The sequence below is a fragment of the Galeopterus variegatus genome, unplaced genomic scaffold (genome assembly GCF_000696425.1).
Source record: "Galeopterus variegatus unplaced genomic scaffold, G_variegatus-3.0.2 Scaffold3761, whole genome shotgun sequence".
NCBI lineage: Eukaryota > Metazoa > Chordata > Mammalia > Dermoptera > Cynocephalidae > Galeopterus > Galeopterus variegatus.
Window position 1 is genome coordinate 2102 of NW_007729872.1, and position 26730 is coordinate 28831.

The 26730-nt window shown below is 52.1% G+C and overlaps 1 protein-coding gene across 1 annotated transcript; it reads left to right on the forward strand.

Moving 5' to 3' along the window:
• Positions 1-1580: 1580 nt before the first annotated feature.
• On the forward strand, positions 1581-26730 carry LOC103601502 (ras-specific guanine nucleotide-releasing factor RalGPS1-like; the record flags this gene model as incomplete). Its single annotated transcript, XM_008585925.1, has 9 exons — positions 1581-1707; positions 3114-3271; positions 5581-5632; positions 16467-16550; positions 17999-18104; positions 19851-19943; positions 20120-20225; positions 22022-22113; positions 25318-26730. Coding segments are annotated over 9 exons (848 nt in total), but the record flags the coding sequence as incomplete, so codon positions are not given.

Here is a 26730-nt window from a genome sequence, read left to right on the forward strand (position 1 = left end):
TCTGACAACCAGTTTTCTCCCTGAAGTAGAGAGTGGTGTTGTTTGAAAGGGCGGGGAGTTAGGGGTTGGGCAGGGGGCTAAGGAGAGAGGTGATGTTCAGGAACAGTTGTTGGGAACAATGAAAAAGCTGGCCAAAGCCTAATAAAGGGATTGGCGGTGGGACCCTGGAAGACGAAGGAGAAGGTGCTGTGCCCAGTGGGGTGTGGAGAGAGAAGGGGAGGTGAAACAACTAGCGAGAAGTGAGATCTCAGCCAGCAGCAGAATTCAGAACCAGAGACAGTGTAAGCTATCTGCCTCGTGAGTCTTCTGAAATGCCAGGAGCAGGGTAGACTGCCCACAGTCTACAGGCTGAGAATGGGGGCCACTATTTTGGATGTTAAAATAAGTATGACACAAGCAGGCTGGAGGACATGGAGACCCTTATGCCACTTGTGTACCTGTAGGATCTTGTGGTGGAGATATGGGTCTCTGGCTGGGCCTCGGGCTTTACAGATCCCAGGGAAAGTTCCCCAGCATGGCCAGGCAGCAGCCCCTTGATTTGCTCTGCTTTTCATGTGTTCTGCAGACACTGGCAAAGCCCCTCTGGGAAAGCCCTGGCCCCCGCCACCAGTGTCTGGCCCTGATAGCTAGGACAAGGCTAGCATCTGGGGTCACCTTCCTCAAAGACCTCCCTTCCCAAGACACAAAAACTAAAGCGTGCAAAAGTGGTCAGGGCTGCATTCCTCAAAACATAGCTGAGGACGTGGCCAGCATGAAGGGTTCTGCCTCAGCCTCTGCGTATTGTGCTCATTGGGGTTTGTGACTCCCAACTCCTCAACTCTGATGACCTCCTTTTGGTCCCGTAACTGGATTGAGAAGGACATGGTAATAGTTACCATAATAAAATAAGTATGAGTGCTAACTGGAAAGTCTACGTAAGCTACCTCACCAACCCCCCCCCCAACCACCTGCAAGGCGAATCGAATCTTTCCCATTTTTCAGATGAGGAAACTCAAGATGAGAGGCTCGAGGAGTAAATTAAGTAACCTGTCCAAGGTCCCCCAGATAGATCCCAGACCTGGGGTCTGAACCTTGTCTGTCCTGCTGTGCTGAGTCCCTTTTTGCTGAATAAGTGGGTAGAGAACAGAAAGTGGCTGTATAAGGGCTCAGGGGTTAGGGCATGGGCTTGGAGTCAGAGGACATACATTAAAGTCTCAACTTTGTCACTCACCAGCTGGGTGGCCTCATAGAAGTCATGCCTTGGGGAAATGGGGCCAGATTGCTGATCCCCACGTCCACACATGGCACTCTTCCTTCGGCTCTGTATTAGCCAGTGGGGCTACCCAGTCAAAGGGCACTGTGCATAGCAGGACACTGGCTGTCCTGACAGTTGGTTTTCAGCCTTGGGAGTTAATTATGTTGGGAGGGAGGAGTCAGTATCTAATGAACAGGAAGCTACAGGGGGTGGGGGGGCTTGTATGAACCTGCTCCACCTGTGACAGCCGGGACAGGTGGCTTCCCGCAAACCTTGACCCAGCCTTCACAGCCCCCACCCCCACCACCATAACCCCCTCATCGTGCTCTCTCTGCTCTGTTCACAGGCCCCTCTGCTGGCTCCAGTTCTACAAGGTTCAGCCGGAGACCCACCTGTCCTGATGCATCTGTTGCTGGCAGCCTCCCCACACCTCCAGTCCCCAGACACAGGAAAAGCCACAGCCTGGGCAACAAGTGGGTGACTGAGCAAGCCCTCCCCCAGGGCTTCAGACTGGGCCACGCATGGGGTGTGGGCAAAAGAATGCTGGGAATTACTTGCCAGCCAGTCAGTCCCTTCCCCGACCGCCCGTTCTGGGAGTTACTGATGGTACCTCTTGGCTGGTGCGCTCTCCAGAGGCTGCCCTGCTCTGCATAGGCTGGCCGGGGCTCAGAAGAGCTGAGGGGTGGCTGCAGCAGCATAGTCCACATGCCACTGACTGTGACAGTGTCACAGGCTCAGTAGCTAATGGAGGAAGGATGTAGGGAAGATCAGGGAAGCAACAGTGGATTCCAGAAAATTTGCTAAAGATCAGTTAGTGACTCACAGAGAATCCTAGAGTCCGGTGGACACCATTGACTGTCATCCAGGGCAGTGTCAGGTGTCTCATGGAGTCAGCCTGCAGAGCAGTGAACCTGTTGGCTCCCCAGCCCTGTGGGGCTCATGGCTAGGGGACATGCATGGCTCCTCAGCAAGGCTGGGGGCAGCCATGGCCCTTTCCCCAGGTGTTGGGCACATGCTCCTGAATAGATGAGTCCATCTATCCCTCTCTCCTTCCTTCCCTTCCTACCTTCCTCCTCCTTCCCATCTTTCCTCCTCCCATCTTTCCTTCCTCCCTCCTTTCCTCCCTCCTTCCTTTCCTCCCTCCCTCCTTCCTTTCTTCCTTTTTTCCTTTCTTCCTCTTTTCCTTCCTTCCTTCTTCCCATATTTCCTCCTCCCTCTCTTCCTTTCTTCCTTCCTTGCTTGTTTCCTTCCTTCCACTACTAAGGCACAAGCCTCAGCCCAGCCCAGGCTGGCCCTGGAGGAGCTCACAGGCTGGAGAAGAGAGTTGCTCTCTGAGTGTTCAGTGCCTCCTCTGTGCTAGGTACTCTGCCACATGCCTGTCAAGCATTATCTCATTGAGTCCCCATGCAGGCCTCTGAGGGAAGTGCTATTATTATACACCTTTTAAGAATGAGTCCAACGAGATTCAACAAGATGAAGTCCCTTGCAATGGTGAGGAAGTGTTGGAGCAAGGATCTGGCCCAGGTGTGTGTCACTCCGGAAGCAGACATGCTGGCCATGGCCCATTGCCTCTCGTTTGTGCAGCCTCATCACTCACACACACTGTCTGCCCACCTGAGCCTCGTGATCATCATGGGAGATAGGCAGGGCTAGTCTTGTTAGTCCCCACTTGACAGATAGAGAAACTGAGGCTCAGAAGAAGGATGTGACTTGCTCAAGGTCATGCCATGAGAGAGGCAGAGCCTGGACTATGCCATGGCTCTGGGTGGAGGCCTTTCTCCTGAAGCCGCGCCGTCTGCTCAGGACCCCGGGGCAGGTGTTAAGTGCTGCTACTCCGTAGATATGGAGCTTTGCCTTCTTTCTTCCTTTCCATTTCCAGTATGATGTGTCAGTTGAGTGTAGTTGAGAGTAAGAGTGCAACATTCCCATCGGAGAAAGCGAGGCATCTCCTGGACGACAGTGTCCTAGAGTCCCGCAGTCCCCGCAGGGGTCTCACCCTCACCTCCTCCTGTGCTGTCACCAACGGACTCTCCCTAGGTAAGCGTCTCTGGCCTACACAGACAGGCGGGGGGGCCACAGGCCCAGTGTGTGATCCCTGTCTGTCTTTGTGTCACTATGCCATGCCCAGTTGCACTGTCACTCACCCCTCACCCTCCTGCAGAGGTGGCTCCCTGCAGGATTTGCCCAGAGCCAGGGAAGCCTTCATTTCCCAGCTCCACGGGCTTTATGAAGAGCCTGCTTTGTCCTCATCCTGTTGGTAGCCTCCAAGTGTGGCAGGAAGGTGGGAGAAACCGCTGAACATGTGCTTGAGACCAGCTGTCAGTGGTTGACAACTTCCACAGCCAAGCTGCTGCCATAGTAGGGCTTCTGTCCCTGGGGGAGCCACAAGACCCAGGGCCCTGCAGAGCAAAGCCCAGAAAGTTGCCTGGGGATGGCAGCTGGGTGGGCCACCAGGCTCTCACTTGTGTCCTTCTCTTCACACTGAGAAACAAGAAGTAGGGAGGATGAAAAATTGGTCTTCAGGAGTGAAATTGCTCAACTGAGCATCAGCCAGAAATGGTGCTTATGTCAATAGAAGGGACAGAAACTGTGCTGCTGAGGCTGGATGGGGGGGTAGTTGATGTTAGGGCTGAGGCTAATGTTGACCTCTGGTCACAGATCTGTCGTCTGCAGTGCACAGATCAGCTAAGGGCAGGTGGGCACCACCCTATCATTACTGCTGTCATCCCAGGGCACTCTAGTGGCTGTTGCCTTTCAGTGTGTCTGTGCTTCTGTGGTCTGTGTATCTGTGTTCACTTACCATAACAGGGAGTCCTCCCAGGGTTGGTGGTGGGGTAGGCAGTTGCTAAGCTGGGAGTCTGATGTGGTGAGGATTATAGGGCAGAGGGCCCAGGAGCATGGGGGAGTGGGGAGGGGGAGGCGGGAAATAGGAATAACAGACTGGAATCTCACATCACACGTCCCCATGACATTAGACCAGTCTCAGAGTCCGTGTCCAGGAGGGCAGCTGCCTCCCACCCCAGAAGTCTATGACAAGCAAGTTCCTGTCTGCCTCTGTCCCCAGAAGAGGCCATCCATCCTGCTTGGACCCAGTCAGGGCTATACAACAGCTTAGGACAGCACATCATGGCTCATAGGTGTGCCTTGGAAGAAGAGGTCTGGGTTCCGGATGTTGGGGGAAGGCTGGGTTAAACAAGGTGAGCAGGTTTCTTCTGAGACTTCGATATGCAGATGGGTGGTTATGAATCCCCCAAGAAGGCATCAGAGTCTGCAGGTTCCCACGTTCTTTGGTCATGGAACCTTTTCCCTTGGAGTGTCCAACAGGACCTGGGTTCTAAGGATGTCCTCTGGGAAGTGCTGGCCCAAGAGCACTCAGCTGGGCAGCAGAGCAGCTGTGTGACATCCAGGAAACTTTCTGAGCTGTGCCTGTGTCCAGGCCTCGCTGTTCCGAAGCAGAAAACCGAGTCAGATGCAGTGCTGTCCAGTGTCCAGGTGGGAAGTCACAAGGCTGCTTGGTCCGGCCCTCTAGTCAGGGTCTCAGAGTGTCCATCCATTTGGGGCTAAAAGCCCAGAGTAAGTGGCTATGTGCACACGTGCCCTGTTTGCAGCCAGACTGGTCCTCCCCACCCTGTAACGAGGGCCTTTCTCAGGCCAATTCCAAGGGGACTTAGTGCTCTTGCTGGCAAGCAACACTGAAGCTCAGAGCCTGCAAGCTCTGGGGGAGGGTATGAAGCATCGCACCTGATGCTCCAATGACAGGAGAAAATCTCTCCTTGGAGTGGCTTTGGGGGAGGGGCAGGCCTGAGGGAGGAAGAGAGGGCAAAGCAGTGGGGCGCAGCCCCTGAATCCCCTGGCTAGGGGTCTGAAGGGGCCCTCCCTTAAGGTGTCTGTCGAAGGCTGGCAGCTGCTCTGTGACCAGTGAGTAGTCAAGCTGTGAGCCTTGGGGTAAAAAGTGCTCGTTTGGTATCCTTCCCCAACAGGTGAGGCCTGTTCTAGCCTTGGCTTCACTTGGGCCAGAAGGGAGGCTGTGGGGGGCCCATCCAGGTCCAACAAAGGCCTGAGGACCCAGATCCCAGTAGGCCAGTGGGCAAGCAGCTGTAGCCCTTGGGGATAGCGGGAAGGGAGTGGTGGCCCCGCCAGGGAACGGTGGGATGGGGTGGTTCTCTTGACCCTCCCAGAGTCAGAAAGAGCAACAGCAAAACGTCGACTCACATTGACACCCACAGAGTCAAGAAGCTATTTCTCTGGCACTTCTGTGAGCTTAGGGGCCTGGACATGGTGACCCAAGAGAACAGGCCCCTCTTCTGTGAGACCACCGTGCTCATTGATCTGTGTTCCTTTTCCAGGCAGTAGTGAGAGCTCAGAGTTTAGTGAAGAGATGTCTTCAGGGCTGGAAAGGTGAGTGTGGCCTCAGCGCAGCCTCCCTCCCAGGGGAGGTGCTCAGGGCCTAGGGAGCTGAAGTCAGGCTCTGGGTAGGCATGGCCCTGCCCCACCCACCCCAATAACTTGGCCTCAGTCAGGCTGCTCTGTGGCCGGTGCAGGGCCAACCAGGAGGGAGGGTGGAAGAGCAGGATGGGTGTGGGGGGTGCTAGCCCCCGTGCTCTGAGCAGCCCACTCCTCATCTGGTCTGGAGCCAGCCCAGGAGTGCTCTCCCTCCAGCTAAGCTGCAAGAGGAGGCCTGGGTGAAATTGGAAGCCAGAGACTTGGCCCAGTCTTGAGATGGGCGTGTGGCTCCGCCTGGTGGGGCCCGAGAGTGTTGCACCCACATGATCTCAGGCCTTGGGCGTCCATTGACCACCACCCTGCTAGACACTGCCAGGGAAGAGCTACAGCTGCCACACACCCTTATGGACCCCTCAGCCCAGGATTTGCCTCCCTGCAGTGAGCCTGTCTGCCGTGGGCATGAGGCCTCCCACTCAGGACCTACCCATCACACGTACTCCACGTACTGATGCTTTCATGTGCCAGTGGGCTCTACGAAGACAGGGAATGTCATGAATGGGGTGCTCCCACAGCCCTGGCTGCCAGAGATGACAGGCATCGTGATGACTCAAGATCCTAGGGGAGGCAGGGGAAATCCAGGCACACAGAATGTTCGGGAAAGGCAGGTTTGCACTGTCCTTCAGGGTGGCCCTCCACCAGCGTCCAGGGGCCTGTACATGCAAACATGTGTACACACACAGTCACACATACACACACATACACACTCACAGTTACATACACTCTCGTGGTACACACACTCAGTTACGCACGCTCTCACATACACATGCACTAAGTTAAACACACATGCATACTCACAGTTACTCTCTTACATGCACACATGTACTCGCAGTTACACACTATCATGTACACACTTGTTTATACACTCTCACACACACACATGCATACTCACACTCTCTTACATGCACACATGTACACACAGTTACACACTATCATGTACACACTTGTTTATGCACTCACACACATGCATACTCACAGTTACTCTCTTACATGCACACATGTACACGCAGTTACAAACTATCATGTACACACTTGTTTATACACTCTCACACACACACATGCATACTCCCTCACAGTTACATGCACCCACATGTACACATGCACATACACAATAACACACTCACATGTACATATGCACACACTAAACACTCAACACTCTCACACTTATGCATGTACAGTTTTACACATACACATGCGCACTCTCACAGGTGCACTCACATACGCCTTCATACTTATGTGGACATGTACACACACATGCACATACACATGAATGCATGTACATACACTCTCACAACACATACACTCACACATGTGCATGCACACACGCTCACACACATACACACCTGTCTTCTCAGTCACCATAATCGTAAAATGATCAGAGAAGAGGTGGATCCTGCCTAGCAGCTCCTCACAGGGTAGAGGTACTGTCTGATGATTAGTGGTCCTTGTTGAGCATTGCATGTGTGCCAGGCACTGTCTTGGTGCTTTACGTGCCTGGACTCACTGAATCCTTTGCAGTCCTACCCAGTAGCTGTTCAGACTGTCCCCGTCTTACACATGTGGAAAGCAAGGCTCAGAGAGGCGATGTCACTTGCCTGTTTCACACTCATTTGGCATGGGCAGAGCTGACCCAAATTCACGTCCTGACCACTGAGCCCACCTCTTCATTGCTGCCCCACACCTCGGCCAGACGCTGGCCTGATGTCGCTCAGTCATTCTGTCTGTGAAACCCAACATGGAGGGCTGGCAGGGGGAGTAATGATGCCATGAGCTCTCAGAGTCTGTCTGCCCCCACCCCAGGACTCCTGGAGGGACATTTGCCCTTTTCCAATTTGGGTTGCTCAGGCAAATGGGCCCAGCTGCTCTTGCTCTGGGAGCCACCCCACCAGGGGGGAGGAGTACCAGAATGGCACAAGGGGCAGACTGCAGAACTCTCAGCACCATTCAGGGGACTCTTGGGGACATCCAAGGAGGGGGGCTTATAGGCAAGCCAGCATGTTCCCTGGCTACAGGCCAGTGAGACAACATCACACGTGAAACTTGGGCACAGTGCCAAGATCCTGAATAGCAACCAAACCTGCACCTATTTGTTCATCTGTTCCTTCTTTCACTCGTTCATCCCTTCATTCACCCATGTGTTCATTTATTCATTCCATAGCTGCTTATTGACAACCGCTCCCTGCCAGACTCTATGCTAGTTTCTGAGGGTGTAGCAGATATGGTTCCTGCTAAGTGCCCAGGACTGAGATGGGCTACCAGGAAGGCAGATGGTGAGAGAGAAGGCCTTGCCCCAGGAAGGTGGTGTTGTACACAGCTCAGTCACGAGCGCTGTAAGCTGCAGCATTTTGTGGCATTTAGGTCACTATCCACCGGAACATCTATGGTAGACACTTTTTGGGTGGGGTCTCCCATGAGCACTGGTCTCATGCTGGCCCATCTGTGCAGATGCTCAACCCTGATTCCAGCAGCCTTCGAACAGCCCTGCAGGGGGGATGTCCTGTCTCTCATGCTCTCAGGACCTAGCGCCTGGCCCAGCCCCTCCTTGCTGAGGGGAGCAGGAGGCCAGCTGCTTTGGAAGATGTCCCTATTGACATCTGACTCGCCCACCAGCCCCAACCCTGGTAAGTAGCTCGGCCCAGGCCAGGATGAGAAATGGAGCCAATACCAGGATGAAGGGCAGGGAGACCCTGGCCAGTGATCCCACACCACACATACCTCCGCTGGTTTGAGGGCACCTCTTAAGCTCCACTGACGCCAGTGTGAACAAGCAGACAGGAAGGTTTCTGTTGTCCGGCCAAGGGTGGGATCATTTGGCCCTGTCTTGTGAGTTTGCCTTCCCGGAGTTACACACATGGACGTCTTAGCCCAAAGGTGGTCCCTGGGTGGCAGCCAGAGTTCAGGCTACATGGGCCCAGTGTGTCCCCAAGGTGGCCAGCCTTAAAGAGTGCCACACTGGTGCCCACTGCACCCCATGGACCCACCATGCAGTTCCCTATGAGGACAGGCCAGGTTAGGTGGGGGGTAGTCACAGGCACCAACCACTGTTCTTGTTGGGACTGTGGAGTGAAGGCAGGGAGCAAAGAGGACCTCCTGCTGCTGCTCTTTGTCCTCCTGTCCCTTCATCCACGTCAGCCCCAGCAAGGTCACGGGGCCTGTGGGGCTGGCGAGGGCAGCCCGGCCCAGAGAGGTGTTCGTTGGTCATTTCTCAGCTCCCAGGCAGCCCTAAAGACCCTTGCCTATCCTCAGGGCCCAGAATAAGGACAGGGCGGCAGTCCTGGGCCAGGGCCATCAAGCACCAGAAAGCCGTGGGCAAGGGTGGGCCTGCTCCACCTAACGTCCCTGACCTGACGCTTTCCTTCCTCACTCAGTGCCCCGGAGTGTGGGGACAGAGGTGGAGGAGAGCCCGCAACACACTCTGCTTCCCCAGGAGCAAAGCGGCCCTGGAAGGCACTGTCAGCAAGTGCTCACTTAGGTGGAAAGTGGGGACTGGGCTTGTGCCGGGTGGTCTCCAGCAAGCCACAGGCTCCTCAGAAGCAAGGGGGGAAGAGCACTTTAGTCAGGAGGTAACAGGTGCTTTCTTATGCCTACTTTGGAAAACAAGTGTCAGCACTAAGGTGAAAATAAGAATATCAGCCTAAGAGTTAAAATATTTTAAATGAGGTTTTTAATTTTTTTAAAAGAGGAACAAAATGGGTTGTAAAGGTGAACACATATGTATGTATGGAAATATACAATATCACTCAGCTTGATTACCTCTGGGTTTAGGGTTATCAAGTGGGTTTTGTGGGGTTTTTTCCCTGTATTCTCCAAGTTTTCCACAATGGGTAAATGTTTCTTTTCTACCCAGAAAAGCAATTAACACTTAACTTTTTTAAAAAAGATGTAATCAGAAATGATTACTGATCAGTTTTTAAGACATGAAATAAGAAAGTGTGTCACAAAGCTCATTCCAACACACCCAGCTGTCAGTCTTCCCTAGTCTGACATCAGCAGGCCATGGAAGGGCCTTCTCATGTGAGAGCCAGACCAGAATACAGGGGTGGGAAGACTAGGGAGCAGCGGGGTCCTTGGAGGGCCCAGCAGTCAGAGGAAACCCCCCTAGAGGGAGGGAGAAGAGAAAGGGAGGGGACTGTGCCCAGCACTCTGTGAAGCAGAGCATGTTCCTCTGCCTTCCCTGGAGGGGTGGGACACAGTAGGGAACCAGTCAGAGCTCACAGGGTCCACAGAGGGTCATGAGGAAATGCAGGATGCGGCAGGAGTGTCCAGCAGGTGACCTGCATCAAGTTCGGGATGGCTTCTGGAGGAAGTGACGGTTGAGCAGAGGCCCAAGGACATTTGGCGAATAGGACCATCATGAGCCCTTAAGGGGGGTCCTGGGGCCTGAGGAGGCTGTGCGCTCTGAATCATGTGCCAGGACGGGAGAGGTGGCCCAGGAACGCTCAGTGTCTCTTAAGAATCTCATGCCAGAGAGAGGGGCTCCATGGCATGTCCTGTTCTCTCAGGTTCTTAAGGACCTCCACAGCAAAAGACATGCCAGCAGTTCTGCAGAGGCCTGGAGTCAGGACCTCTTACTCTCCCAGTCCCTTGAGCACCCTTCTCAGCCTCTTTGAGCCTCAGCTTGTCAGCCCTGCCGTGAGGATGTGCACTGCAAACACCTAGCACCTAGTGGAGCTGCTGCATCTCAACAGCCGATTTAGAGTTTTATGAGTTTCCCTCAATAGGTACCACTTACCAGCAAGAAAGTAACCCAGGGATCTAAGGCGGGGTAGGGAAAGAAAAATTCCCCAAGTGGCAGTTCAGTCATGGGATGGATGGAGGGGAATGAAGGCACGTTTCCACCAGCCACTGTTGGCCTCTAGGATGACACTGAACTGTGGGGAGGACCCCCCTGAGAGGCTGCTGCGGACACTTGGCCCTGAGGGTGCTATAGAGTGTCAAGGAGGTTGGGTGATGCAATTTCTGGCCTCTGTGGGATTTGCTTGTTCATTTTAGCTGGAGGAATTGTCTCCAATGTCCTTAGACAGCAGGAAGTAGAGTCATGGTAACAGAATACCAAGCCCACTACCTCCAGAACAGTTTTTAAAGACAATTATTTCCATCCTTGAGAAAATCAGAGGACTCTGGTAGATGCCCCAGGTTTGCCAGGGCACATGGATGCCTCTCAAGCCCCAAACTCTGCAGTATTTGGGGAGCAATAGGCCAAGGAGGGGTCCTCTTGGCTGCACCACAAGCCTGTAAGTGGCCATTCTCAGAGTGACTCTCACAGAGCCCCTGGCCACCTGACCCCAACTGTGGCTGATGCCCAGGACCTGGGCTCACGCCCCTCACCTGCCCTCCCATAGGTCTGGTTTACTCAGGTCCCTCCTGCTGTCTTGTACCTGAATTCAGCTGCTCTGCCCAGGCCCTTTGGGTGTCATCCCAGTTAAGACCATTTGCCAAGCTTCTGACTTTGATTTCCCCCAAAGATGTGATCTCTTGCCTCACTCCCTTAGCTCCAAACACTAAAGTCTGGCCAGTGAGACTCTACCTAGCTGACTCCTGTGAGAGAGGAGGATGGGCAAAGATCCTGGAGCCTCTAGGTCCCAAGGCCTTTTCGTTTCCCCCAAAGATGTGATCTCTTGCCTCACTCCCTTAGCTCCAAACACTAAAGTCTGGCCAGTGAGACTCTACCTAGCAGACTCCTGTGAGAGAGGAGGATGGGCAAAGATCCTGGAGCCTCTAGGTCCCAAGGCCTTTTCTTGACCCTGTTCTCAGATGCCGGCAGATACAGCTGGGCCCCGCCACCTGGCTGCTGCTGTTGCTTCATGGGTAGCTGAGAAATCTCTGCCCACAGCTTCTCTGTTGAATACTTACAACTCCTCAGAGTCAGCACCTAGAAAATGGGCAGGACTCTCCTATCTCGTGTCTAGCCTTCTCTCTCCATGTCTGCTACACTCCCCTCTGTCTCTGCACCCCTGATTTCAGGACTTCCCAGTGTATAGACAGGAAGATGAATACCTCACAGCTTCCAAGTTTACATGTGATGGTTTCATCCAGCCACTGAGCCTGACTTTCGGTCTCTCACATCTGGTTCCTAATTGCCAGGAGAGAAAATCTGGTCAACTTGATGTGGATCTCATGTCCTGTCTACTCAGAAGTACAAACATGGTTCCTAGGGACCCACTTAGTGAATCAGGGACATTGCCCAGAGAAGGGTGGGTGACTCACAGAGAGCAAAGTTTCTTCAAAAAGTACTGTTAGCAGAATTCAGAGTGGCAGATTCCTGCCTACAGATGAAGGTGAATCATCAGGAAGTGGCCAGGACAAGCCATGGCTTAATGGGACTGGCCACCCATCAAGGGTTTGTTGGTACAGATTAACATTGCAGCATCACCTAGACCCTTCCCCAGGTGCACTACTGCCCGGGCCTCTGTGTACTTGAGACAGAAGTATGGGGGTGGGAGAACCCTACTTCTGCTAAGATCAAGATTACTGAGGCCTCAACATAATTATTATCCAAGACCTCTCTGCCCCCCAACCTCCTAGACCAGCAATGGGGACTCAGAGCTTTATGAAATTGAACTCCCAAGATGCCTACAACCTAATGTGTATCTAGAAAACAATGAAGGCAGAGATGGTCTTTCAGACCTGCCTTGGATAGTCTGAATGCTCATGATGCTGTTGGTCCAAGCTGCTTCTACCTCAACAGCACCACCTACTCTTCCTCTTTTAGTGTTGTGACCTTGGGCAACTGACCCCACCTCTCCAAGCCTCAGATTTCTTATCTATAAGGCAGAGATAATAATCGTGCCTACCTCACGATATTGTATGATTAAATGAGATACTAAATGAAGCCTGCTAAGCATACTGCCTGGCACCCATCATCTCATCAGCACCACCAGCATCATCATCATCGTCATCCCATCATCATCATCACCATCAGCCCATCATCATCCCATCATAGCATCATCACTGTCATCCCGTCATTGTCGTCATCACCATCATTATCATCATCATCACCCCATCACCCCATCATCCCATCGTATCATCATCGCCGTCATCACCATCATCCCGCCAGCAGCATCATCATCGTCACTATTATTACCATCCTCTTTCACACTGTGGAACTGAGGTGTTCTATCTGGTTGCTGCTCTATGTCTTCCTCAGACCAAATTTCCCATGAGCTGCTGATCTGGGTAGGCCTCACTTGCCTGCTACAGCCCTTCTTCCCTCCCCAAGGTTCATTCCTGGGAGGGGACAAACAAATGGCCTTCATAGGACACATTGCATTCAGCCACATTTCCTCAGAAAGATGTTGGGAAAGGTGTTTCCACAGTGGGAGTCCCCATGTCAGTCAGAGAAATCCCATGATTTCTGGGGTTCACCAGATACCACCACTGTTCATTTTGCATTTTCTCGCTTGTAACATTCAAATAACACATCTTCTCAAAGCAGGTTCCTGTGGGTAAAGACACTGGCTCCTCTGTGCTGTTACCTGCCAAACCAGCCAGAGTTGCCCCACCCATCACAACCCTCCGCCAGCTCTGCAGGGACTCAGGTGGGAGGGAAGGCTGGCCGCCACCACCCTGACTCTGTTCTCCTAAAGGCTGACCAGAAGAGTCACCATTATGCTGCCCTTTAAGGCCTGGGGTCGCTCCCTCGACTCCAGGGAGATTAGGCTCTGACTCCCACGGCCTCAAGCAGCTACACCAGCACAGCCCCTCAGCCCACGGGGGGAGCAAGCCTCCCTTTGTCAGCCCTTGCATCTCCATGTCCAGTGACACGCCAATGGGGTGGAAAAAGTGGCTTCACTTCCTTGAACCTCAGTTTCTTCATCTAAAACAGGATGTAAGAACAGTGTCCCTTTCTTGGAGCTGGGCAGATTCATGTGGGAAAGCACTTAGTTGGCACATAGTAAGCAGTTGATAAGAGGCAGCTACTCTTAATTCCAGGCAGCCAAACCACCAGGAGAATACTCCATCAGGGAAGCCAAGGGACATGGGGAGGCTGGGCAGATTCATGTGGGAAAGCACTTAGTTGGCACATAGTAAGCAGTTGATAAGAGGCAGCTACTCGTAATTCCAGGCAGCCAAACCACCAGGAGAATACTCCATCAGGGAAGCCAAGGGACATGGGGACCTGAGAGGTGGCCCTATCCCAGGAGATCCTGAGGCCTAAGAATTTCATAGCCTTTCAGTCTCACAGACACTGACAAAGCTCAGTCAGTGTGAGCTGCATGTGGAGACCCACAGGTGGAGGTGCTTCTGAAAGTAGAATACCAGGAAGCCCCCATACAGTGTGGCTCCAAGTGTGGACACAGTCCCTGTGGTGTACCCCACCACATTGACACCTCTGTCTCTCCCTCCATCCTGGAAGGTCTGTCTCATGGTGTGGCGAAGCGCTTGGGCTTGGTTCAAATCCTGGCTTACAAGGCTCGTGCCTTGGTCAAGTAGCTTTACATTGCTGAGCCTCAGTTTCCTCATTATGGGGAGAAAAATGGTGCTTGAACAAGTGGCCTGGTGCGTATGAGCACTCACCACCTAGTGACTCCATGGTCTGTCTGTGAGCCACCCCAGTCACCCACAGTGTCCCTGCACTCCCCACGAGACCACTGCATTTTGGAGCTGCTCACTCCTTTAAGGACATGCGGAAAGACTGCTTACAAGGTTAGACTGGTTGGAAGATGTTTATTTCAAGCTCTCCATCAACAGGGTCAGTTCTGCCAAGCATCTGTGGAGTATGCCGCCGTGCACTGTCTCACAAAAGTGGGGAGAATGATGGAAAGAGGTAGCAGCACTGGCTTTCTTTGCCTTGTTTGAGGAACTGCTGGTAACTGCAGACAGCCCACAATCGTCACAAGTTTCCTGGAGTAACAGGGAAAAAAGATTCATGAGAAGAAACATGGAGGAGAAGGGCCAGAGGATCCACCTCTGGGAAGGGAGGCTCCACCTGCAACTCCAGAGGAGTTTCCTGGAGTAACAGGGAAAAAAGATTCATGAGAAGAAACGTGGAGGAGAAGGGCCAGAGGATCCACCTCTGGGAAGGGAGGCTCCACCTGCAACTCCAGAGGTGGCAGCTCAGAGTGGGAGTCTAGATTAGATGAGGAAGAGATGTCCCCTGGGCAGCCGACAAAGCCACAAGGATGTCACCACAGACAAGTTCATTGTCAGACCCTACTCATGACAAGTCCCCGGTTGTGGCTGGGAAGAAGAGCAGCCCCGGGGGCAGCCTGTTGCCAACCCCACTGTACTGCTCCAGCACAGGAGGACCTGCTGTGCTGGTGCACTCAGTTGGGAGGCGCTCAGCAAGTGGTCCCAGTATCTGAAAGTACCGATGTCTGTGAATGTTTCACTTGTTTGTAAGTTAGAGCCGATTCATGGTTTCTCTGTACAGTGTCACATTCACTTACTGCACTGCAACCCTCTTTCTGAATGGAAGGGGGGATACAATAGCCAGTGGGCTGGGAGTTGAACATACCAGGGCTTCTCTCGCCTATGCCACAGCTTATGGTGGGGGTGGGGGTGGGGTTAGCCTGTGACCATCATGAGACCCACTACACTAGAGGACTTGTAGGGCACTCGTAGGGCCAGGCACATGCTGTGCATGTCATCACCTAAAGAGGAGGAGCTGATGGACAGAAGGGTCCTGGAGTAGCCATCCTAGAAGACAATCAGACTTCCACCAGCCTGAACAGTTCCATCTTGGGTGGAGGAAGGAGGCCCCCGGGCTCAGTGATGGTATGATGCGCATGCTGCAGTGAGTGAGGATGTCACCCCCCCCACACACACACACAGGTGTCTAGTGTCACAGGGCAATATGCAGCAACCTGGGACTGACCCTAGAGTACAGGGAGTATTTGGAAAGAAGTCTGGACATTGTCTGACTTTATGAAGTGGGTTACATTGTTGTCTGGCCAAAGGTCAAGGAAAGCTATAGTTAAGGGATAGACCATGCTGCAAGGGTGGGGAGAAGCCTGGAGCATCAAGTGGTTATAGGAAGTCAGTCTTTTTGGACAGAAACAGATAAAAGAAAGGAAAGAGATGGCACCTCCCCCCAGAGAGGCTGAGCAGGAAGCTGCACCCTCCGCTGGAAAGGCTCACTGCTGGGGAGTAGAGATGACAGAAAAGCTGGACAGGCAGCCCATGGAGAGATCCTGGGCATGGACTCGGTTGCTGGAGCAGGTCACAGAGCAAGTGTGCTGGGGGGCTGGCTGGAGCCAGCAGAGGAGACTGTCTGGTTCAAGGATGTAGCAAACACAGGAATTCAGGAGTGTCCTGGTGAATGGTGATGCTGCTCATGCCCCCATGCCCGATGTGCAGGATGGTCCACAGTTCTGTCTATGCACGCTTTTAATGTGGACCTACTGTGGACTACATGGGCTCTATGGTGTTTTCTATTAAACATGTCAGCCTCACACTGGGGTAAGTGGGTGTGCCTGCATTTTAATCATGGCCTTGACGCTGGAAAAGGCTGAACATTCAATTAAAAGTTAACAAAATAATTACCTGGAGACTTGAGGACTTTCCTGGATGGAGGCTCTGAGGGATGTTGTGTTCACTGACCTGGCAGCTCCAGGTGTGCCCCAGATGTGCCTGCAGCATGATGGAGAAGGCCAGGGGAGGGGTTAGGGAGGGAAATTGCTCTACGGGGCTTCCTGAGCTAATGACCATACAGTCTGAGATGCTTTGGCCTCCTCCAGGAGTACCTGGTCTTTCCAAGCTGTTGCTAAAATCCAACCCTTTTCCTCTGAAGCAGGGGGCGTCTCTATGCCACGCTGGGGCCCAACTGGCGGGTTCCAATTCGGAATTCTCCCAGAACCCGGAGCTGTGTCTACAGGTATTCATTTTTTCATCTGTTCATTTATTCAACAGATAGCTTTAGGGTGCTTGTTGGCCAAGCACTGTGCTCGAGGCTGCCAGAGAAGACAGACACAGCCTCTGCTTCCATGAAGTACTACAGGGCACTCGGGTTATCCCAGAGAGCAGGGGCTGAGCACTGTAGGGAGATCAGGGAAAGCTCCCCTGAAGAACAGTCTCGAAAAATTAATAGGAATTAGCCAAATAATTGAAGGGGACAAGTAGGAGTAATGAGTGTACTCCCAGCCAAAGAGATAGCTGGTGGGCCCCGAGGCAGGAAGAGCAGGGTGATTCTGTGAGTGGAGGGAAAGCAGTGTTCCAGAAGAGGAGAGAGGGGCCAGCATGAGATGAGGCTGGGCCGCATGCAGCAGGAGTAAGGATGGTGGCCCCCACCTTAAAAGCAGTGGGGACCATGGGAGTGGTTTGATGGAGGGGGAGGGAAGGGGTGGCATGACCCTGGCCATGGTATGGGGGGGCACAGGAGGAAGGCAAGAGTGGACACAGGGAGGCCAGGGGAGAGCATCAGGCAGCCACTCAAAAGTAGATCAAAGCTCATTTGGGAGATCGTGGTGCTGAGAACACCAAGGTCAAGAGTTTGTATCCCTATACCAGCTAATCATCAAAAAAAAAATGAAGAAGAAGATTCTTCGTGGCCTAAGATGGGGTAGTGGGATGACTGTCAGATATACTTAGGACCTGGGATCAGCACATCCTTGGGATTGATTAGGTTGTGAGGGCATAAGCGAGAGGAGAAAAACCCAGGTTTCTGGCCTAAGCAACTGGTAAGTGGTGGTGCCATTCACCAGGACAGGGAGGAAGAGCAGGCTTGGAGGAAGGTACGGGTTGGTGAGGTGCAGTGGGGCATCCAGTGAGCAGAAGCCTGTGCACACTGAGCTCAGGAGGAGGTCTGGGCTGGCCATGTACTTGGACATCTTCACCTGTAGATGGTGCCTGAATCCCAAGGGAGAGGGTGAGAGAAGAGCCTGGAGGAAGAGATGCAGGGAATGCTGGTGTGTGGGCTCCCATCCCTCCTTCCCATTCCACCCGCACCTCTCCACTGCCTCGGCTGCTCCTTCACTCCTTCAAGGCTCCTCCCAAGAAGGAGGGGCCGCTAAAGCTGGAGCTGCACAGGCCCCAAGTTCCTCACATGTGGAGGAAGACCACAGGTGCAAGCCCTGGGGAGCAACCAAGAGAAGCCCCAGCAGAGGTGTCTGTCAGGATAGGGGGCGGGTGCTGCTAAGGGAGGTGGAAGTTCTCAGCTGTGGGTGAGCCCTTCATGCTCTCCTGTGGCCTTGGATCCCCCTCCCCCCCAGCCTTGCCCCAGCACTTTTGAGTCCTGTGGCCTATGGGAGCGTCATGGACTGAGCAGTGGGGCACAGTGGAGCCCAGCTCCTCCAGGGAGATGTCTGACTGGTGGTCTCCCCTCAGCCCCACTGGCCCATGCATCTGTACTCTGGGGAGCTCAGCAGCAGTGCCCACCATGGAGGGGCCTCTGAGAAGGAAAACCCTGCTTAAGGAAGGCCGAAAGCCCGCGGTAAGTGCAGACACACATTCGTCAAAGGCAGTGTGGGCAGGAGTGAGGGGCCTGGGTCCAGAGACCAGCCAAGCAGGTTTCCAGCCCTGGCTGTGCCACTAAGTGGCAAGGGCCTCGGTTTCCACATCTGTAAGTTGGGACAAAATAGTGCCTATTCCTACCTCTAGGAAGCTGCACATGTGGCAGAGTACCCAGTGAGCTGCAACAAGCCAGAGCCGTGAGGGTGGTCATGGGGGCAAGTGGAAGCCTGGAGACCCCTGGGAGCAAGAAGAGCAGCATCCTCAAATGAATGAGGGAAAAGCACAGGGACAAGGAATCAGGAGTCCTTTCAGACTCCACCACCAGCCCCAGGTCACCGGTGCTGGACCCAGATGTCACTGGCTCTGCAACCCCCACATGGCAGGACCTCAGCCCCTTGCAGAGGCCTCTCAGTTACTTCTGGGCATCCATGACTAGTTGTCTGAAAACTCTTCAGTGAGCTGCACCTCCAGGCAGCATCTGCTCTGTCCTTCCTGTCCTGCTATGGTTCCTGCATGCCCTGTCCACTGCCGACAGAGCCACTTGGAGATGCCACCTCCTACCAACACCCACTGTGAAAATGCCAGGGCCCTTGCCCAGATTCCACCTCAAGATGCTCTTGGAGCCTCCTGTCTCCAAATGCCAGGTGGTTTTTGGTTGAGGAGGAGAGTCTCCACCCCAGCTCTGGACCACTCTCTGTCACTTAGGCCCAGCGTATCACAAAGCACACTGCACCACAGGACTCTATATCTGCCCTGTTGTACAGACCTGCCTGCCTCTCTCCCTTACCCAGAGTCCAGGCCCCAGTCATTCCAAGGCCAGAGCAAGACAGTTTCTTTAAACTAGTGTTTTCCCAAAAGCTGGTTGACTCAATAGTGAGTGATGACAGTTCAGTGGGTCATGACCAGTGTTTTTGAGTGGAATGGAATAGAATGGAAAGTGTTGGAGTTCCTTACACTAGTAAAGATAAGTACTGTTTTATGAAACCTTTTTCAGTTCAACATGTACATGCATGTGTGCTGTACACACCTGTAGGAGTCTGTGAAGAGTCTAAAAGCCACCACTTTCCCCTTGGTGATGATGTGACTCCACCCAGTGTGAAGGAACCTGCGCATGGCGATGCAGAGCAGCCTGCTCCTTGTAGGCACAATCCTATTCCTTCCAGGATGGGGTGTTTGCTTCTCCCTTGTAGAACTAAAAGCCCCACTGGAGTGATTTTCCCTAAACCAAGGAGCAGAGCTCCCCGAACAGGAGATTCCTCCCTAGGGAAACAGAAACACACCTGCAGCTTGACCCATCAGGTTCGCCCACTTCTGGCCACAAAGGTGTCAGAAACATTGCCATTCAATCTCATCCAGAGCAGTCATCACAGACAGTAAGGTTCTTCTAGGCCATGGGGTAGCATGTCTGTATTTTAAAAATGCTTTTTCCCAAGACATTTGGGCCCAGGTTGCCTGAATCCATAGGTATTATGCCCTGGCACTGCCTTAAATAAGGTGACAGAAAGAAAGACTCTCTGAGTACAGGAGCAAGAGAAGGAGGGGAAAAAAGTGTCCCCTCCTCCTGGTCCTAGGTGGTGTTGGCATTGACCAGGGCTGGTGCAGGGCCAGGGAAGAGATGCGGCCTGCACTAGCCTGGATGGGGGTGGCTGGGTCTATAATCAGGCAACAGGGTGGACTCCACCCCCACCACCCTGGCATCCTCACTCTGACTCCCTTTCCTCTTTAGCTGTCCTCATGGACCAGGTATTGGGTCATACTCTCAGGATCCACTCTCCTGTACTATGGAGCCAAGTCCTTGCGGGGCACAGACAGAAAACACGTAAGTCCCATGAAAGGACTCTCATACTGGGACTTTATCTAGTGGGGAAGGGACCTTTGTGAACTGCAGGGGGTGGCAGAGTGGGAGAGAAGTGGCTGGGACAGCTCAAGCCGGCTTCCCTTGTGGAGTGGAGGGCATGAGCCCGGGCCTCCGGCTGTGTTGTTTCTCTCCGCCAGTATAAATCCACACCTGGCAAAAAGGTCTCCATCGTGGGCTGGATGGTGCAGCTGCCTGACGACCCCGAGCACCCGGATATCTTCCAGCTGAATAACCCTGACAAAGGTAGGCAGCAGGCCTGGAACAGAGTCTGTAGCTTCTCTCCACCCTGTTTCCTCTTCTGCTAAGTATGTGTTTTGAAGTTGTTAGGAGCTTTTGAGCCTGCTGTTTTCCCTTTGCTTTAGGGTCCCCTAACTACTCAGGAAAGCTGCTTAGATCATGGTGACATGTCCATTGAGCAGTATACACAGCACGTGGCTGTAGGAATCCTTTTTGTGGCCTTACTTACAGCCCCTGGGACCCATCACCCCCTGAGCTGTAGCTTCAGGGTCTTGGAACAAATAATATAATGCTGGATGAGGCAAGGCCATGTGGCTGGAAGGGTCTTGGGAGATTTCAGGGATCCCCTGACATGCCTGTGCTACAAGACTCTGGCAATGTCCAGGCCCAAAGCCAACTCAGAAAAGAACCCTTCTAACTTCCAAAAGCTCAAATTTTACCTTCTCCAGCTGTCTCCCAGTTTCCCCTGGTTCTGTCCTTCCCCCACGACCAGGCTGGGAAGAAGGAGAGGCTCTGGGCACCATTCTGTCCAGGAGCCCTATCTTCATTGATAATCAGAACAGGCCATGGCTAGTCTTCTTGGTAACCCACATCATGTGACAAAAAAATCCAAATTGCCTGGGTCTTGGATTCTATCTAACCAGGCAAACTTACTGGGGCTGTCAAGTCCCTGAGCATCTTCATACCTTAACAGGAATGTTCTAGTGCAGGGTTCATGTATGCACAAATCACCTAGGGATCTTGTTAAAATTCAGATTTGGATTCAATAGATTTGGGGTGGAGACCAAGATTGTGCATTTGTAACAAGCTCCCAGGTGATGCAGATGATGGTGCAGATGTTCTTAGCTGAGAAGCAAAGAATGAAAGGGATACAAAAGCCTCAAGGAGCCCAAGGAATGGAGAGGAGATCGATTGCCAAGCTCTCTGCTCTGTGTCTGAGTGACTGAACCCATGCGTGTTACACATGCAGTAGTGTGTCCTCAGCTTGGTTACCACTTGACTTTCTTCCTTGACAGTCTGGGCCTGGATTAGTGGTGGTTTCTTTAGGAAATAAAGGCTATGCCTGCACAAGCTTGACTTAAAGATCTTATGGCCATGGGGACCACATGCCACTCATGAGCTTTGGCCTAGAGGAAAGCATTATCCCCATGCAGAGGGAAATGTGACACAAGGGGTGGCCAGGGCCCATGAGTGGAATTCAAAAAAATGGCGAACTTGGATGGGGAAAAAAATTACATATTTGTTTTCAGTGACTTCTGACTCCTTCCATTATGAGTATAGCCATCAAATGACAAAAATGTTAGCAATACCTTTGGTGTTATCTCCAAGAGAAATCACAGATACTTTCATATCACATACTGTTGCAGATATCTCAGAATATTTATGCTCATCTCCTTAAAGTTACAGTATCAGACCTGCCTCTTGCTCTTGTTATTAGTGCATTAGTACAGAACCATGTATAGAATCACATCACTCATTTGTTTTTTAGTAGTTTAATAACTGCATTTTAGTGTTATTGATTTCCTTTGTATTTTATTTTATACATTTAAAAACATTACTCTGAGAAGGGGTCCACAGGCTTGACCAGACAGCCAGAGGCACTATGACCCCCAAAAAGGCTGAGAGCCCCGGTCCACAGATACGGCCCAAGAGGTTACCTCTTCTGCCAGCTCCACCTTGTCTTGGGCTCCTCCTGGCCTTCCTCCGTTTCTTGCCCATGTTCACATTTCTCTTCCTGTGGCAGTCACAGGCCAACCCTCCCATGTGACACTCTTCTAACCAATGTTTTCTCTACACATCAGGCAATGTTTACAAGTTTCAGACTGGTTCCCGATTTCATGCAATACTGTGGCACAAGCATTTGGATGATGCATGTAAAAGCAACAGGCCTCAGGTAAAGTCACCAAGATTCTGCTTGTCACCTGAAATACCCTCTTACCCTTGGAACTAAGGGTCTTTAGAAAACAGGGCTCCCTTCTTCCCTCAGAGCCCACTAGTTATGCTCCCAGGCACCCTTTTCTGATTAGCATTTTTCCTTGAGACAATGCACCCCTTAGAAGTAAGCTTAGAAGTAAGCCCAGTTTCAGACCAGAGCTTTGATTCTGCTTCCCGTGTCTTTCCCTCTCAAGGAAGTGCCACAGAAATAAGGTGGCAGGTGTGATATCAGCCAAGGATCAGGCTCCAGCGTCTTATTTAGCTCATCCCCCCCAAAATTGTTTTCATAGAAATACTCCACACTGACTAAGGGGCCTCCCTACCACACAACCCTTGGAAATAATAGGAATAGCTAACTTACTGAGAGCCAGCCACATGCCAGGCAAGGCTGCTGATGAGTGGGGGATGAACCAGTGCGATTTGTACTAATGTGGGCCTCCTCTGGGCTGCTGGGCCTGGCTCATGGTATGGTCCCCCCCATCCCCCACCACCAGCACGGCCACCCTCCTTCCCCTGGCATTATGTGAAATGCTTCACAAGCAGGAATTAGCCAAGTCCTGTCAACACCCCTGTGAGGTATGTTCTCTTACTGTCTCCATTTTATGATGAGGATCCTGAGGCTCAGAAGTGGCAGATGCTTGCTTAAGGCCCCGCAGTTAGTAAGCGGTGGAGCTAGGCTCTAACCCAAGTCCGTCTGACTCCCAATTGTATGCTTGATGCCCCTGAACTCTCTTGCCTCCACTTCCCTGGGAGCCCCTGCAGCTGAACAGAAGGCCCAGAGGCACAGGCGTGCAGTCCAGGCTTGTGAGAGTAATGGCTACACAGCCTCAGTGCCGGCTGGAGGCAGGCTGGAGCTTCCACTCCCTGTCCCTCAGCGTCCATTGGTGTGTTCGCCAGGGATCAGCCAGAGGAGGGAGCCGGGCAAGCTGGATGCTTCTCCTCAGCCTGCCTGAGAGAGAGCACCAGGGCCTGGAATCAATGATGGTAGTTTCCAGGAGGAAGGGTGGGGAGCTGGGAACAGACAATAAGCCACCCATTGCGGACAGCAGCTCTGAGGTCTGAGGGACCTTGGCAAAGGCAAGTTCACGCTATGCATTTGGGTCTGGGAGGATTGGGACTTCGTTGTGCTGGTCACAGCACGGTCACAGACTTCTTGGCCCCTCAAAGTGGTTCCCGTAAAATGGAGGGAGGTCTCTAGTGGCATGTCCCAGGTAAATTGCAACTTGTAAGTGTTTTTGTCCAATTTTTAGACCTAGGGGAGGGGATTTTTTTTTCTACTTTTTTTCCTTTTTATTTCTAATTTACTTTCTTTTTTTTTTTTTTCCTTTTTGTCTTTTTTTACTGACCGGTAACGGGCTTGCAACCCTCGGTGTTGTGCCCGCACCGCGCTCAGCCAGTGAGTGGGAACCGGTCTCCACATGGGATCCGAACACTCGGCGGGAGCGCCACCGCGCTCTCAAGCGGCGCACTCTCCAGTGCGCCACCGGGCCGGCCCATTATTTCTAATTTACTTTCAACCAAATATTCCCACTCTGTGCTGTATGTAATAAAGGGTTGGCAATAACCTAAATGTTCAACAACACAGGTCTGTTTAAGTCAATCACAGTACGTCCATGTGAGGGAATGCAAGGCGTGTGCAGAAGGGTGTGACAGAAGCACTTCTAGTCACAGGGAGGATCTCTGTGACTGGGACTGGCTTTCTATTTTGTGGAATTGCATTCTTAAAATTGTTTTTTCTAACACTGAATCCACTTAAACCTTATTTATAACATATGTGTAAGATATAAACAACAGCAATAAAACAAACCTGTGTAGACACCACCCAGCTTACAGCAGAACCTCTCAGAGCCTTGGAACACCTTCCCTCCCCCATGTGCCTCTTCGGAATTCTGTCTCCCTCCCTCCCACCCCCGCCCATAACCACTCTCCTGATCTATCTGTTTACCATTGCTTTATAATTTTAGAACATGTATTTGAGTCCTTCATGTATTATCTGGGATGCATTTTTAAAACTTTTTTATAAATAGAACCATAACCATAGATTTTATTCTGTGACTTGCTTTTCTCCCACAGCGTATTCCTAAGATTTGTCTGTGTCAATTCCCTCCCACCCCCGCCCATAACCACTCTCCTGATCTATCTGTTTACCATTGCTTTATAATTTAAGAACATGTATTTGAGTCCTTCATGTATTATCTGGGATGCATTTTTAAAACTTTTTTATAAATAGAACCATAACCGTAGATTTTATTCTGTGACTTGCTTTTCTCCCACAGCGTATTCCTAAGATTTGTCTGTGTCAACCCATGTAGCTGTCATTCACTTATTTGTTCTGATTTTTTAAAATCAGTTCTTCTGTCAATCATCCCAGGAATGACTTCCTGTTTTTTGCTATTGTGAACAATGCTGTTGTGACCATTCTTATAACCGTCTCCTGGTGCCTGTAGATGCATTTTTTTCTAATTCATCATATTGACCAAATTTACACCAAGATGCATTTATTGTTGATGAAATTGCTCCTAAACAAATCTGGGGGAGGAGGTCTGGGGCTGGGAGCCTGTTGGCAGCTCTCAAGGTAGAGGGAAACACTTGACCATGGGGCTGGTGGGTCCCCCAGTAAAGGGGACTAGGATCTTGTCCTGAAGGCACTACTGTGGTTTCCCATATCACCAAACTTACTCCTTCTCCTGTGCTTCCACTTGCCAATTCCTGCCACCCCCTAACGATACACGCCTCTCCCACTGGTTTCCCCTCCAGAGGCCTATGCCCCATTCTTGTGGGATTCTTCTCCCCACCCCAAGCGCAGTTTTATTTTGAACAGAGGATAGTGGTTGAGGGTGTGGGCTCTGGAGTTTTAGCCTTGCCACTTATTTACTGTGTACTTAGCTTCTCTAAGCCTCAGTTTCATTGTCTTTATAATGGGGACAATCTAGTGCATGCCTGATGGGGTTGGTGTAAGGACTCAAGGACACAATACATATGAAGTGTTCAGAGCAGTGCCTGGCACACAGCAATCACTTACCAAGTGCCATGCCCTCTCCCCAATGGTCCTGCTCATTCTCAGACTGACTGGGAAAGGCCTGGTCCCTTCCCCTAGGGACCAGTCCTTGTTCCTTTTCTAAGAGGTTGGAACTTTGACAAGAGACTGAACTTTCTTTTCTAGGTACCTGCAAACCTTATGTCATTTGAGTAAGTGTCTGCAGGATGTGGCATGACTTCAGAGGCTTCTGGGAGCCTGGACTGGACCTGATGGAAAAGAGCAGTCCTGGGCACAGGCTGTGGGCCAGGGTGCTGGGAGACTCACAGCCTCACCGGGGACACAGCCTGTGGCCTCACAGTCCCAGAGGGCTCCACTGGTGCGGGATCCACCTGTCCATCCCCAGCGACTCTCATGACACTCATTCCACAGCACCACCTCATGGGGTGGTGGTTGGACCCCAACTATACACCCCGCTTTCCGTCTCTGGGCCCTTGTCCATCCACCAGCTGCTTCTGCAACCAGAGAGCATTCAGCCCACGTTGGGTTCTCAGTGCTTTCTACTGCACAAAGAGTGGACAGCGTTCACCTGTGAGAGGGGCCTGAGAGAAGGAACAGGCTTTTTACACCCCAAGTGTATGGGGTTGCTCGCCCACAGGGCTGCCTCAGATTTTGTACAACCTCCGAAGCATCTTCTGCATATGTGTGCCATACATATGTGTGTGTGAGCAAGTGTGAACTCTTTGAGAAACATGCATTTTGGCACAAGGCTTGTGACATCACACACTTCATTTGCTTTGAGGCCCTGCTTTAACTTTAAGTTATAGTCTTGTCCACCGAGGAAGGTCAGAGTGAGAGCCCAGATTCCTCCTGTGTTAAGGGTCCCTTGCATTCTTTTACTGTAAACAAACAATGCCTTAAATTGTGTCCTGTTTTCTGTTCCTATGGGTGCTATTCATCTGGAAGGCCTGCTTCCTGGGTCCCCGGGTCCCTTCCAAGCCTTGTTGCTGTCAGCCCTTCTGAGATAGGACCCGGCTTCACAACGTGGACTGGGCCGCTGGCCAGCTTGCTTCCTCCTGTCCCTCTCCTGCAGGGCCTGAGGCCCTTCTTCTCACCCCATCCCACCACATTGGAAGTTGTGACATTTTCTCCTGGCTTCCTCAGAAGTAGCTCAGGCGCCACTGTGCTCACAGTGATCAGCTGCACAGAAGCCACTTGGCACCGACCTCTCCCCGCAGGGCAAGGCTTTGCTCACGTCATCTCTCACCCCTTTGCCTCCACTGCCAGGGCGGGGCCCATCGGGATTCCTGATCATGCCTGGGAGCTGAGTGACACTGAGGCCTTAAGCTCCCCCAGTATTGCCACCAAATGTAGTCACCAGCAAGTTCTCCAGCATCCAAGTCCAAGGGCACAGTTGTTGATGATCATGTGACAAGAGAGCAAAGCCCTGGAGAGTGAATGGTCCAACCTCTGCATTCAGTTAAGAGCTCTTCACATGAACGACGTCCTTTATCTGTAACCTTTTGCCATATTTGAAAGTAACTTGTTTTGTAGAAATACGTTTCTATTGAAAATAATGAATTGCTCTTTATCACCATA